Source organism: Pipistrellus kuhlii, unplaced genomic scaffold, assembly GCF_014108245.1.
Source record: "Pipistrellus kuhlii isolate mPipKuh1 unplaced genomic scaffold, mPipKuh1.p scaffold_m20_p_1, whole genome shotgun sequence".
Classification (NCBI taxonomy): domain Eukaryota; kingdom Metazoa; phylum Chordata; class Mammalia; order Chiroptera; family Vespertilionidae; genus Pipistrellus; species Pipistrellus kuhlii.
In genome coordinates, this window is record NW_023425404.1 from 129,151,592 (window position 1) to 129,165,808 (window position 14,217).

The 14,217-nt window shown below is 43.6% G+C and overlaps 1 protein-coding gene across 2 annotated transcripts; it reads left to right on the forward strand.

Moving 5' to 3' along the window:
- The first annotated feature begins 1,198 nt into the window (after nucleotides 1-1,198).
- CASP6 (caspase 6) lies at nucleotides 1,199-13,689 on the forward strand. Of its 2 annotated transcripts, XM_045589036.1 has the most exons (7): nucleotides 1,199-1,783; nucleotides 2,838-2,880; nucleotides 3,616-3,762; nucleotides 5,191-5,267; nucleotides 8,663-8,838; nucleotides 12,520-12,676; nucleotides 13,332-13,689. In XM_045589036.1, the coding sequence occupies exons 1-7, from the start codon at nucleotides 1,708-1,710 to the stop codon at nucleotides 13,565-13,567; spliced, it is 912 nt and encodes a 303-aa protein (XP_045444992.1). In that variant the 5' UTR covers nucleotides 1,199-1,707; the 3' UTR covers nucleotides 13,568-13,689. The 2 variants fall into 2 exon arrangements, with proteins under 2 accessions (XP_045444992.1, XP_045444993.1); XM_045589037.1 differs by lacking the exon at nucleotides 2,838-2,880 and having other exon boundaries at nucleotides 1,200-1,783.
- Nucleotides 13,690-14,217: the final 528 nt, after the last annotated feature.

Consider the following 14,217-nt stretch of genomic DNA (forward strand, 5'->3'; position numbering starts at 1 on the left):
ATAATCAATAAAGAAATTAAAAAAAAAAAGATATGACAGAGACTCAACTTGGACACAATCAATCAGGAGGGAGGAGCTAGGGCTTTCAAGGAGGAGCTGTGTGCTCTGGGTCACCTCCAGGCCCTGTTTCTACAGAGCTCTATGGGTGGAACCGTGACTCCCTTTAGCGTCCCTTCCCTTAAGTTCCTTCTCCATCTTGGTCCAGTCCAGTGTGTGCATGTGGCTCACCATTGTCTGCAGGCATCAGGTTGCAATTCTTTATTTTTCCCAAATAAATTATTTCAGTGAGAGGCAACAAGTATTTATTTGAGACCACAGAATTACAATCATAGAATTATGGCGAAAACCCAAATTGTGTTCCAATGTCAGGGTGACGGCAATGGCTTTTTTATGACAAAAGGAAGAGAAATAATTATATGAATAGAAGGAATGACTTTCTATTGGTGTCATCAAACTGTCTTACTCTTTAGCTATACATAAGCACACTTCATTTCATTGCATTTCACTTTTCTGTGATTCACTATCTTCATCAACATCCACCAGCAAAAAAGATTATAGCTCACTGTATCACTGGTTAAGAATTTTTAAAAATGTCCATAATCATCAGTCCTCATGGGCAGAATATCTGCTTTCCCATTAGCTGTACGGTGGTTTGAAAGAGTGTTGCTTGGCCCATTCCAAATGTTATTTTGCCCCGTTCAAACACTGCAAAGGTTCTAGGAGCAAGACACACAAGCAGCTCATCTGGAATGGCTGCTCCTGCTCTGTTTTAAAATGACTCCACGTAGGTCAACTTTTCACAAGTTCTACACAAAGAAAGCCAGGCTTGGAAATCCTGTAACTCACTCCCTGGGAAAAGAACTCCACGTTGTCATCCCGTGGTCAGCACCACCAATTCAATCCCCAATTTGGGGTGCGGTAAAGGAGGAAACTCATGCAAACGCTAAACCGTTAGAATGGCTGCGAAGACAGCTGGGAGATGGCAGCAGGGCCTCCAGATGGGAAGGGCGCTCCCCGAGGGCACCAGCTTATGTGTACAGCCTTCCCCACCAGGGCCCCTGATTGGCCAGCCTTCCCCACCAGGGCCCCTGATTGGCCAGCCTTCCCCACCCGGGCCCCTGATTGGCCGGGGCTGCGCGCAGCTCTGATTGGACAGGGAAACTGCTGGGTTGAAGGGGGGTTCCCGGGTCTCCTCTAAGCCGCAGAGACGCTGCAGGCGGGCAGCTCGGTGCAGGGGCTCAGCTGCTCCTCACGAAGTGCAGATGGCAGGAGGGGCCGCTGTGCAGACATGGCTGCTAGGCTCTGCTCCCCCACAGCCACCCCCACCCCCAAGTTAGCCACCAAGAGCCCTATTATTAGTCCTCAGGGCTCACAACCTGAAAAGCGAAGACAACATTCTTAACCTTGACCGAGTCAGGGAGAGCGAGCCTTCGGGGAAGGGTGGCCCGCAGGAGACCAGACGCTCCCTGTGGACACGTCCCAGTGGCCGGTCGGTCCCCCCAGGCGCCGGCGGCTCAGCCCGCACGTCCGCCCCGGCCCGAGGCGCCGCGCCCCCCGCCTAACCCTTCCCCACCCCCAGCGCCGCTGGAAGGAAGAACCTTCAGCCCCGGGCTCCGGGCCGGGGCGGGGACGGAGAAGGGGCGGCGCTGCGGAGCGGCTATAGGAAGCGGGACCGGCTCTGGGGAGCAGAGACCGCGGGCCGGGGCCATGGCCGCTGCGCTGGAGGTGGACGCTACGGTGGCGACGAGCTCGGCGCCCGGGCCCCGGGAGGCCGGGCCTGCAGGTGGGATGCCCGGGGCGCGGGCTCCGCGGCGTGGCTGGGCGGGAGGAGGTGCGGGTCCCGGAGGGGAGCGCTGGGCTCCGGGGCAGCAGCGCAGCGCGGGTGCTGGGGGGGGGTCCGGGGCGCCGGGCGGGTCTCGGGGCGCCGGGGGCGCCGGGGCACTTGCCGGTCAGCGGGGTCCGGGCGTCCCCGGCGCCTGGGCACGGGAAGTTGGCTTTGGAGGTTGGGTCGGGTGTTGTTTCCTCACAAAGAAAAGTTGAAGAAGTGCTCGCATCAGTGAGAGTGGAAGGACGTTTACAGAAATGTGTTCTGTAAAACACAGCAACTTCAGGCCCTGGCCCGGCGCTCAGGCGCTCCCAATCCGCTCAGGCTGCGGGTTTGATCCCAGGCGGGGCACAGGCAAGAATCAGCCAATGAATGCATGCACTAGTGGGACAACAAACTGTTCCCCTTTCTCCCCCCTCCCTTCTCTCCCCGTCACCCTCCTCTCCCTCCTTCCCTTTCTCCCGCTCTCCCTCTCCTCTCCTTCCCTCTCTCCCCCACTCCCTCCCTTCTCTCTCTAAAATCAATCAATAAAAAAAGATATAGTCAGGGACACTAGCCAGTTTGGCTCAGTGGATAGAGCTTTGGCGCCAGTTCGATTCCAGTCAAGGAATCGCAGGCCAGGGCAACCAATCGAACATCGATGTTTCTCTTTGTCTTTCCACTCCTCCAGTGAGAATTAACAACAAAAGACATAGACAAAGCAATTTCCTATTTCTATTGAGTTCCATAATCAAAGGACTGTCAATTCTAGGCATATTTTACAATGAATTCATTTGCATATTTTCTCCACTTCTCTGCATGATATATTCTTTGCAACTTTGCAGCTAAGAGTTGGGTGTGAGGGAGAATTAAGCCATCGGTGTATAGTTCATTTGCTTATTATGCACCAGTTTTCCTTCTTTTCATATACCCTTAGTGTGTGGGGGTCAAGGGCATCCAGATGGGACTTCCTGCTGCTTCGCTGCCAAAAGTCAGAAAGTAAATTCACAAAAATCAACTTTTGTTTTAATAGACGAGACGCAAAACATGACAGAAACAGATGCCTTCTGCACGAGGTAAAAAAATATTGTCTTTTCTAATAAGAGTCTCTTCCTGTGGTGGTCATGGTCAGACTGGAACGATCAAAGCAGGAAAGGTGCTGGGAAAAGGAAGGTAGAGTAGAGTAGGGCAGGTTTCACATTGGAAGAGTTCATTTGTAGGTAATTAGCCTGCATATTACCCTGGTTGTGAAAGGACTTAGCGTGATGTTTGGAATGTTAGAGTTGGTGTGGCCTCGGCCAGGCCACTGTCCTGGAGACCCCGGGGAGAGACACACCCATGTAGATGGGTGGTGGGTGGGTGTCACAGTGGCCGCTGTTTACCTGTTGGTACAGAAATATTTCAGGGCTGTCCTTGCTGGCGTGGCCCTGAGGGCTTCAGTGCGCTCCAGGGGCGGGTCAGCCTGCGGAGGAGCAAAGGGCAGACCTCTGTCCACACTCCACGTGGCCCTGGGGCTCGGAGGAGCTCCCTGTTTAATAAAACCTAAAGTGATTGCTGAAACCGGTTTGGCTCAGCGGTAGAGCGTCGGTCTGCAGACTGAAAGATCCCAGGTTCGATTCCGGTCAAGGGCATGTGCCTTGGTTGCGGGCACATCCCCAGTAGGGGGTGTGCAGGAGGCAGCTGGTCGATGATTCTCTCTCATCGATGTTTCTAGCTCTCTCTTCCTATCTCTGAAAAATCAATAAAATATTTTAAAAAAACACACACAAAAAAAACCTGAAGTGATTGTTTTTTACATTTCTCATTAACAGTGAAATGTTTGATCCGGGAGTCATGTACAAAATGAACCACAAGAGGAGAGGACTGGCTTTAATCTTCAACCACGAGAGGTTCCTCTGGCACCTAGGGATGGCGGACAGGCGAGGCACCAACGCAGACAGAGACAATCTCACCCGCAGGTAGCAGTTTTACCTATACGTCAGGGTGGTGCGGTTATTTAAGTCAGTGGTTCCCAACCTTCTGATGCCGCGGCCCTTTAATACAGACAGTTCCTCGTGCTGTGGTGACTCCCAACCACAAAATTATTTTCGTTGCTGCTTCACAACTGTAATTTTGCTACTGTTAATGAGTCGTAATGTAAATATCTGTGTTTTCCGATGGTCTTAGGGGACAGGTTGAGAACCGCTAGCTGGGTCACCTAAAACCATCATTACGATTCATTAAAGTAAGGGTGTCGAACTCAATCAGAGAAGGGGCCAAAATCTAAAATCCAGCCTAAATCTCGGGCCGAATGGTTTACCGAACAGTCATAAACTGTCATTGTGATGGAAACGCAGCGGAGTGCAGTGATGACAGCGCGGTGCGGGCCACATTGCAAGGCCTGGCGGGACGGATTTGGCCCGCGGGCCTTGTGTTTGACACATGTGCATTAAAGGATCGCGGGCCGAAACCGGTCTGGCTCAGTGGATAGAGCGTTGGCCTGCGGACTCAAGGGTCCCAGGTTCGATTCCGGTCAAGGGCATGTGCCTTGGTTGCGGGCACATCCCCGGTGGGGTGTGTGCAGGAGGCGGCTGGTCGATGTTTCTAGCTCTCTATCCCTTTCCCTTCCTCTCTGTAAGAAATCAATAAAATATATTTTATATATAAAAAAAGGGTCGCGGCATTAGAAAGGTTGGGAACCACTGACTTAAGTGATAACTACTGATGGAAACTCGTCTGCACTGAAGAAATAACAGAGCAAGAGTTTTTGACAAAGCATAGCCCCCTCTAAGAACCTGCCTGAGTTTCCTTCCTGACCCTGTTCTGTTCCCGGTGAGCAGGCTCTGCATTGTTACAGATACATAGTTGGCCCTAAAACTCCAGGGTGAGGAGTGCTGAGCCCCCGCACAGCCAAAAGTCCACGTCTAACTTCTGACTCCTCCATAACTAAGTTGTCCCTCAGTATCCACTGGGGAGTGGATCTGGACCCCTGTGAGTACCACAATGAACAGATGCTCCAGTCCCTTCTGTAGGATGGCATAGACAATGCCTGCAATCGACCCCCTGCATCCATGAACTCCCAACAGAGGATCGGAAACAGTACAGGTGTTCATTAAAGAAAAAAAAATCTGTGAAAGTGGACACTTGCAGTTCAAACCCTTGTTGTCCAAGGGTCACCTGTATTTGCAGAGTAGACACCATATTCTAACTTTGTTATCATTACTAGTAAATCCTTTCCTGTTGAGCATGACCCAGGAAAACTGTCAGTGTCATATTTGATTTTTCTTTTCCATGAAAGAAAAGACAATGTTTGTGTCACCAAAACTATATAAATTTCCTCAAATAAGTAGGGTATGTGACAACTTTGCGTAGCTCATAAGCTAATATTCAGTTGATTCTATCACCAGGCTTTCAGAACTAGGATTTGAAGTGAAATGCTTTAACAATCTTAAAGCAGGAGACCTACTGCTCGAAATCCATGAGGGTAAGTAGTTTTCCTATTTGTCTTCCCCTGATGGCATTGAGTACTTTATAACCCTATTTGTAAAGACAGATCCAAATAATTAACTGTGTAGTAAAAAGTCTCACTAATTAATTTGGCATGGGTTATAGGTTTTTGGTTTTGCATCTCTGTGAAGATGTTACCCACCAGATTTAGAGACCCTTGCAAAGTATTATTCCTCCAACGCTTATCTTCAGGATACCATTAGTTATAGTCTGTTCCTCTAAAAATGAATAAAATGGCCTTTTCATTTGGCACTTAAAAGTTTAAAACGCAAACACTAGTGATTTTTTAATTGACTCCTTCCGTACTCTTAAGTATTTTTTTTTTATTATTATTTTTTTTAATATTTATGATTGCCGAAACCGGTTTGGCTCAGTGGTAGAGCATCGGTCTGCGGACTGAAAGGTCCCAGGTTCGATTCCAGTCAAGGGCATGTACCTGGGTTGCGGGCACATCCCCAGTAGGGGGTGTGCAAGAGGCAGCTGGTCGATGTTTCTCTCTCATCGACGTTTCTAGATCTCTATATCTCTCCCTTCCTCTCTGTAAAAAATCAATAGAATATATTTTATATATATATATATATATATATATATATATATATATATATATATGTATATGTATATATATATATTATATGATTTATTAAGTTTAAAGAAATAAAGCTAAATAACTTTAAACATATAGAAGTTGCATGCTATAAAGTGATAAACTGAGTTGTAACATTTTTAGATGACTTACAAAGGCCACTTTCATTGATATTAATTTTAAAGTAGTTTTAGCAAACTGCAACATGTGAATACTTAAAAATAACATATTAAATCTACCAAATCTCTTAATTTATGTAAAATGTTAAGTTTTCCTCCCCATGATCACCCAATAAGGACACTTCTAATCAACTTTTTACAACTAGCTGACATATTCACGTAACTGCTTATATTAGCCTGAAAAAATTAAGCAATAGCTAAAAATAATCACCATGCATTTACAGAACAGTTGGTATACTATTTACTGGGCAGCCCACTAATATTTACTGAGCTCCTCCTATTTTCCAGGACCAAAAATATAATTGCTACCTATAGATTTGTCAAAACCGTCCCTCAAGATAAAAGCATTTTTTATATAAAAGAAAATGTCTTGTTTGCCAACCTAATTAAAAATAAGAATCAGATTTATAGAAACTTGCTTAATACTATAAACAGTAACATATTTAATTATACTAACTGCCAAATTCAAGAGAGTACTAATTTTTCACATTGTTACCACTGTGTGTTTTTTTTTTTTCTTAAATTCATATGAATATATGTAGTATTTTTTATTTACATCCCATCACTGATTTTTCCTACTTGTCTCCTGAAGGTCATACTCGATAAGTTTTTACTGGCTTCAAAATACTGGTGATTTAAATATTTTACCTCTTACTTCTATATCAGTGTGTAATAGGTATTTTAACAATTTATCATAATAATCACTGCATGCCATGGATTTTCAAGTCATTGGCCAGTGGAATATTATAATATTTATATAATTTAAACTTTCCGCAGAGCTCTTTCTTTAGGTATAATTGATGTATAGCATTATGTTAGTTTCTGGTGTACAACAGAATGATTCGATATATGTGTACATTTCAGAATGTCTAGTGACCATTTTTATATTGCAAATATAAATGAGATCATATGGTATTTGTCTCTCTCTGACTTATTTCACTTAGCATACTATGTCCATCCATGTTGCTGCATGGTAAGATTTCTTTCTTTTTTAATGACTGAATAATAATCTACTTTATATATTTGTATTAAATGTGTGTGTGTATGTCTATATATGTATATATATATATACACCACAGTTTCTTTATCCATTTATCCATCAATGAACACAGGTTATTTACATATCTGAGTTGTAAGTAATGCTGCATGAACATGGAGATGCATATATTTTTTCAAGTTTCCGTTTTCATTTTCTTTAAATACCCAGATGTATCGCTGGATCACATGATAGTTCTATTTTTTATTTTTTAATCTCCATACCAGAGTTCTCCTTTAACCTGCATATCATTTTATTACTTTACTAGAGGCCTGGCGCATGAAATTCGTTGCACAGGGTGGAGGGGTGTCCCTCAGCCCAGCCTGCACCCTCTCCAATCTGAGACCCCTTGAGGGATGTTCAATTGTCCATTTAGACTCACCGGGTCTAAATGTGCAGTCAGACATCCCTCTCTCAATCCAGGACTGCTGGCTCCCAACTGCTCGCCTGCCTGCCTTCCTGATTGCCCTTAACACTTCTGCCTGCCAGCGGGATCACCCCCTAACCACTCCCATGCCAGTCTGATTGAGGTCTAACTGCTCCCCTGCTAACCTGTTTGCCCCCAACTTCCCTCTTCCGGCCTGGTCATCCCTAACTGCCCTCCCTTACAAGGTTGATCGCCCCCAACTCTCCTCCCTTGCAGAACTGGTCCCTTTCAACTGCCCTCCCTGCTGGCCATCTTGTGGTTGCCATCTTGTGTCCACATGGGGGCAGGATCTTTGACCACATGGGGGCTGCTCTCTTATGTGTTGGAATGATGGTCAATCTGCATATAACTCTTTTATTAAATACAATTTTTGTATATCATTTTAGATGATATGTTGCTTACCAGATTTTCTACTTTGTTTGCTCATAAGCTTTGGAGGACATTGTGTCTTAATACTCTTTTGGAAGCTCTAAGTGCTGTAGACATACATTAAAGGTTCTGTATTCATTGGAGGTACAGCAACTCAAAGAGAATTAAGTAGTTTCTGGGTCTTTCCAGTCCACTCTAAGCGGCACTCTGCTGACTCATGTAACTTTTATTGCCAAAAGGGCTTGGATCTTGAAGGGAGTTCCCCATGATATCTCTTTTGTTTTGTGTCATTGTTCTGTGTTTTAGAAAAACTAATGAAATCTGTTCAAACTATTATTTTGAACTTGAATAATTTTGATTTTTAAAATAATTTGTGGCTCTAGCCAGTTTGGCTTAGTGGATAGAGCATTGGCCTGTGGACTGAAGGGTACGGGGTGCAATTCCAGTCAAGGGCACATGCCTCGGGTGCAGGCTCCTGGCCCTGGTCGGGGCATGCCAGAAGCAATCAATCGATGTGTCTCTCTCACATCGGTGTTTCTCTCTGTCTTTCTCTATCCTTTCCACTTTCTCTAAAAAGCAATGGAAAAATTATCCTCAAGTGAAGATTAAAAAAAAATTTTTTAAGTTGTGTTTCATTTATTCTAAGAATAACAAGTTCTCATCCTCCTGCAATCATAAGTATTAACTTATGCTAGTTTTAGTAAATTGAATTTAATACTTAGATAATAAGCATCTGATCTTGATTTCTGTCTGAATTTTGTTTTTTTTGTTTTTCTAGCATCAACCTCTTGCCATGTAGATGCCGACTGCTTTGTATGCGTTTTCCTGAGTCATGGTGAAGGCAACCACATCTACGCATTTGATGCCAAAATTGAAATTCAGACACTGACTGGCTTGTTCAAAGGAGACAAGTGTAAGGGCCTGGTTGGAAAACCCAAGATATTTATCATTCAGGTAAGACTGGTGATGTTAACATCTTAAGTATAAAGCCCAGGGCCTGTCCCTGTGATTATTAAGATCTAAAGCCAACTTCCAAAGTAGCTTTCCCCAGTGCTGGAAAGGCCCTTTATGAATTCTAGCCAGAGCTGCAATTTCAATTATTGGTAGTAATTCTTTCTTAACCTAAAAAATAAAGACACTCAGTGTCTTTATTGCTTGGATGGGCATCTGAAATGACTCACAATAACCGATGTGCTCCTTCGTGGCCAGCCTGGGACCCAGGTGGAGCCACAGAGAAAGTGCCTGCTGCTGGGTGAGGGTGGTACAAGGCGCCTGCTCAGTCAGGCCGGTCCTCCGGGAGCTGCAGTGCGTGTGAGCCGGTGGAAGGGGTGCAGGCATGGAGCATTCGAGTCCTAGCTTGCTTCATCCTTTCACACTCTCCCTTCCACCGAGATGTTGTGTGTCCCCCTGGATTGGTATTAGGATAAAAAGTTGATATTAGGATAAAACTATTTCTAGGCCTGAATAACATCATCTGGTACATCAATAAGAATTTTGAACAAAAAAATTGAATTCCTGAGGTCCCAGTGCTGCAGTTCTGTATTTCTTTTTTCCTTTTTTCTTTTTCTTTTTTAAAAAAATATATTTTATTGATTTTCACAGAGAGGAAGAGAGAGGGATAGAAAATTAGAAACATCAATGAGAGAGAATCATCGATCAGCTGCCTCGTCCACACCCCCCACCAGGGATGTGCCCGCAACCAAGGCACATGCCCTTGACGGGAATCGAACCTGGGACCTTTCAGTTCGCAGGCTGATGCTCTATCCACTGAGCCAAACCAGTCTCGGCTGCAGTTCTGTATTTCTGAATGGCATGGGGCACCATGGCCACATACTACATCTTGCCATAGAACATCGAGGGGAGGGAGTGGGGGTCTATAGAAAAGAAGTTACAGATCATTCCTTGGTTTCTTGTGTGGACAACTGTGTTGAGGTGTCTGTGGGACATGCAGTTGGAAGGACAGGTGTAGAACCCAAGAGGCAGCCAGGGTTGGAGAAATAAATTTTGGAGTAATGAGGAGATGGATGATAAGGGAAGCAAATGAGTTGACCCACGGCGAGGATAGCCTGAAAAGTGAGCAGAGGAGAGATGCCGAGGAGAGTGGCCCCGAGAGGTAGAAAAATGACAGCTGCTGCTTCATGCAAAAGGGGGACCAACACTGTCCAAGAGCAGAGGACCGGAAATGACTAATGAGCTGTCCTATGGGAGGATAGCCACAAAGGAGGAAAACACTTCACTGCCTCCGATTCATCTATGAGAAGGAGATAAAAGCGCACCTCCTCAGGGCGTGGTTGTGAGGTTAAATCAAACTGGCCTAACACATGAAAAACACTCAGTGCCTAGCACATGGCAACCCGTCAATTAAAGGCTGGCTCTGGTTCGAGTGTCCTGCCAGTACATGAAGGTTGTGGGTTCGATCCCCATTCAGGGCACACACAAGAATCAACCAGTGAATGCATAAATAAGTGGAACAGCAAATGGATGTCTCTCTTCTTGCCTTCCTTTCCCCTCCTCTGTCTATCTGAAATCAATAAATTAAAATAAAATAAAACATAACTAATTTTTTAAAAATAGAGGCTAGCTCTTACTGCAATTGATTTGGAAACTGATGGCATCAAGTTCCAGGTATTTTATGTTATATTTAGGAAGACGGTAGGAAATAAAGTCTGAAAATAAACGTGATAATTCTAAATAAGATTAAAATCTCCTGGTTTTAATATCTGAAAACTTTGAAATCACTCAGGACTTTTAAAGGACTTTCTGTTCATTTGAAAGCTTTTCGTTCTTTAACCATTTCATCGCCGATGGTGCATTTATATTAACAGTCTGTCAGGTCACTGTAGTGAGTAGACCAGGGCTGCAGAACCAAGTCCACAGACTGGGTGGCTTAAAGCAGTGTTTTTCAACCTTTTTTGGGCAAAGGCACACTTGTTTCATGAAAAAAATCACGAGGCACACCACCATTAGAAAATGTTAAAAAATTTAACTCTGTGCCTATATTGACTATATATAAAGTAATTCTCTTGAATAGGAATCAAATAAACACAAAGAAAGTATTTTATAATTACTTTATTATGAAATATTAAGTAAACAAAATAGTGAAAAATTATAAAATTCTTGTCTTGTCTGCACCTACGGCACACCAGGCAACATCTAGTGTGCCGCGGAACAGCGGTTGAAAAACGCTGGCTTAAACTATAGAAATTGACTTTCTGACAGGCTGTGGAGGCGTCAGGTGAAGGTTTAACAGGGTTGATTTCTCTGTAGGCCCCTCTCCTTGGCTTGTGGATGACTGTCTCATCCCTCTGTCCCCTCACGGTCTTTCCTGTGTGTGTGTGTGTGTGTGTGTGTGTGTGTGTGTGTGTGTTAATCCCATGTTATAACAAGAGCAGTCATAGTGGATTAGGAGCCACTTATAGGACCTCATTTTACCTTAATCACATCTTTAAAGACCAAATTCCCAACTACAATCACATTGGAGGTACTGGCGGTTAGGACTTCATCATACACATTTTGGAAGGGAAGGGACAAAATTGAGTCCATGATAGTCATTTATGAATAGAAATTAGTGCTAGTCTTTGTGTGAGTCAGAATTAGCAGCTAAGAATTTGAGACCTCACTTTCAAGTAGCAGCAAAAGGAAGAAGGCACACTTCTCAAGTCAAATATTGTCATTTTAACCTTAACCATTTATGGCTGCCGGTAGGTAAGCAAAACCCAGTCTGGGAACATATTATTTAAGCAAATATTATAGTTTTTCTTTTTTAAAATATATTTTAATTGATTTCAGAGAGGAAAGGAGAGGGAGAGATAGAAACATCAATGATGAGAGAGAATCATTGATTGACTGCCTCCTGCACACCCCCTCCTGGGGATCAAGCCCACAACCCAGGCACGTGTCCTTGAACAGAATCGAACCCATGGCCCTTCAGTCCGTAGACGGATGCTCTGTCCACTGAGCCAAACCAGCTGGGGCAAATACTATAGGTTTTAAAAGAAAGGATGACTCTTGCTGCTGTGATAAGTGCTTGTTAGGATTTACCTATAAGGAATTTTTTAAATCACACTTTCTCCTCTATACTGTACCTATCAATCAACAGAATTTACTGTATAGTTGAGGATGCCAATATTTTTTCAAACATTAACTAAAAAAAACTTGAGGAGGGGGGGGACTCCACTTTAGTCTGCTCTAAACCTGAATGCTGAGGTTTAAAGTGCCTGTAGCCGAAACCAGTTTGGTTCAGTGGATAGAGCATCAGCCTGCGGACTGAAAGGTCCCAGGTTCGATTTCCATCAAGGGCATGTACCTTGGTTGCAGGCATGTCCCCAGTAGGGGGTGTGCAGGAGGCAGCTGATCAATGTTTCTCTCTCATTGATGTTTCTCTCTATCCCTCTCTCTTCCTCTCTGTAAAATCTCAATAAAATATATATTTTTTAAAACTCTTTAAATTTTTTTTAAAAATTAAAAATAAAATGCCTATGAAGTGGCTTCTGTTGGTGTCCACATGAAGGTGTACTGAATTATATATATATATATATATATATATATATATATATATATATATATATATATCCGAGGTAAACAGTAAGCAGGGGGAGGTCAGTGAGTGAGGCGGTTGTCCTCCGTGTCTTGCAGGCATGTCGGGGAAACAAGCACGATGTGCCAGTCCTGCCTTTGGACGAGGTGGACCATCCGGACTGGCCCGATGGCGGTTTCACCGAGGTGGATGCGGCCTCCGTGTACACCCTGCCTGCTGGCGCGGACTTCCTCATGTGCTACTCTGTGGCAGAAGGTGTGTGGGTGTTTAATACACACGTAGGATTGGCTCTCGGGGCTCAGTTCCTGTGAGCTTCATCTTGGCTTGGCGTGGATCACGGTTTTCTGTTGGGACCAGGTGGTTTGGCCCTGAAGCTCACAGGCGTAGGGTGGCTTTCTTTGGCCAAGTGGCACAGAGTGACAGGTGAAAATGTAAGAATGCCTTACAGAACAGTCATCCCTGAGAACTCCCAGGTCTAAAGCTACCAGGGTCTAGTTGTATTGAATATTAGCAGCCTGCTAGGAATTACTGCTGGCAATAGTGTCATTTGGTCATACACATGGAAAGCTTTGTTGAAAATATTTGGTGATGATTGTTGGTTTGCAGTAATTTTATGACATCCTTCTTTCTAATCTCTCCTCTCTCAAAATCATCGCCTGGCTACTACTATCTTGGAAACTTTTAGCTAATTAAGTAGAGTTAACCCCATTTTGATAGAACTATATAGAATTGATCCCTTTCCCACATGAGAATAGTCAACAGGGAAAATGTACAAAACTGAATCATGGACACATCTTTGTCTTTTCCAAGGTTTTTTGAGGCTTTATACCTTTGTGATTATAAAGGTGTTTTAAGTTACGGTAACTGAATGCCAGACAACTTCAGTGTCCCTTTTCCTCCTCTTTCTTAGGTTATTATTCTCATCGGGAAACTGTGAATGGCTCCTGGTACATTCAAGATTTGTGTGAGATGCTGAAAAGGTTCGGCTCCTCCTTAGAATTCACAGAAATCCTCACGCTGGTGAACAGGAAAGTTTCTCAACGCCGAGTGGACTTCTGCGTAGACAAAACTGCAATTGGAAAGAAGCAGATCCCCTGCTTTGCCTCCATGCTAACTAAAAAGCTGCATTTCTTCCCAAAAATCTAAATGAAGCTGTTTTTTATGTATTTGTAGTCTAAATAGATTTCTCTTTTTATAAAAATGTCACTAGATTGAAGGTTATGGTACAGCAATTTAAAACGCTTTAAGTTTAATGAGAGAACTTTTTTTTTTTTTTAAATAGTTCATATTGCACATGGTGAAAGGGTTTGGTAGATAAACTAAATCTTCAGGGAATTACTATAAATAAAAATCAACAAACATTTGTAATACTTGATTTTTATTTTTAAGTTGCAAGGTTACTCAAAATATCAGGCTGATTTAACTTTTATTTTGTGAATTTTTTAAATAAAATTTTATAATGTTTTCAAAAGTTTTTGAAACCCAAGAATAATTCATGTTTTTACCAAGTCTTTCTAATTCATATTTTTATTCATTTATATTGGCAGGTACACTGTCTCTATTGCAACTAGTCAACTGCTACTATAGTGCAATAACAGCCATGGTCAATAAATGAGAATAGTTGTTTGTCAATAAAACTTTATTTATAAAAACAGGCATAGGTAATAGCTTCCCAGCTCCTACTCTAATTCACCCCATCTTCCCAGATGTTCCTTTTGACTGTGTGCAAGAATTCAGAGGCATCCTTCCCATGTTCTACACTCTCCCCAGCGCTACACCTGAAAATGCCACAGGCC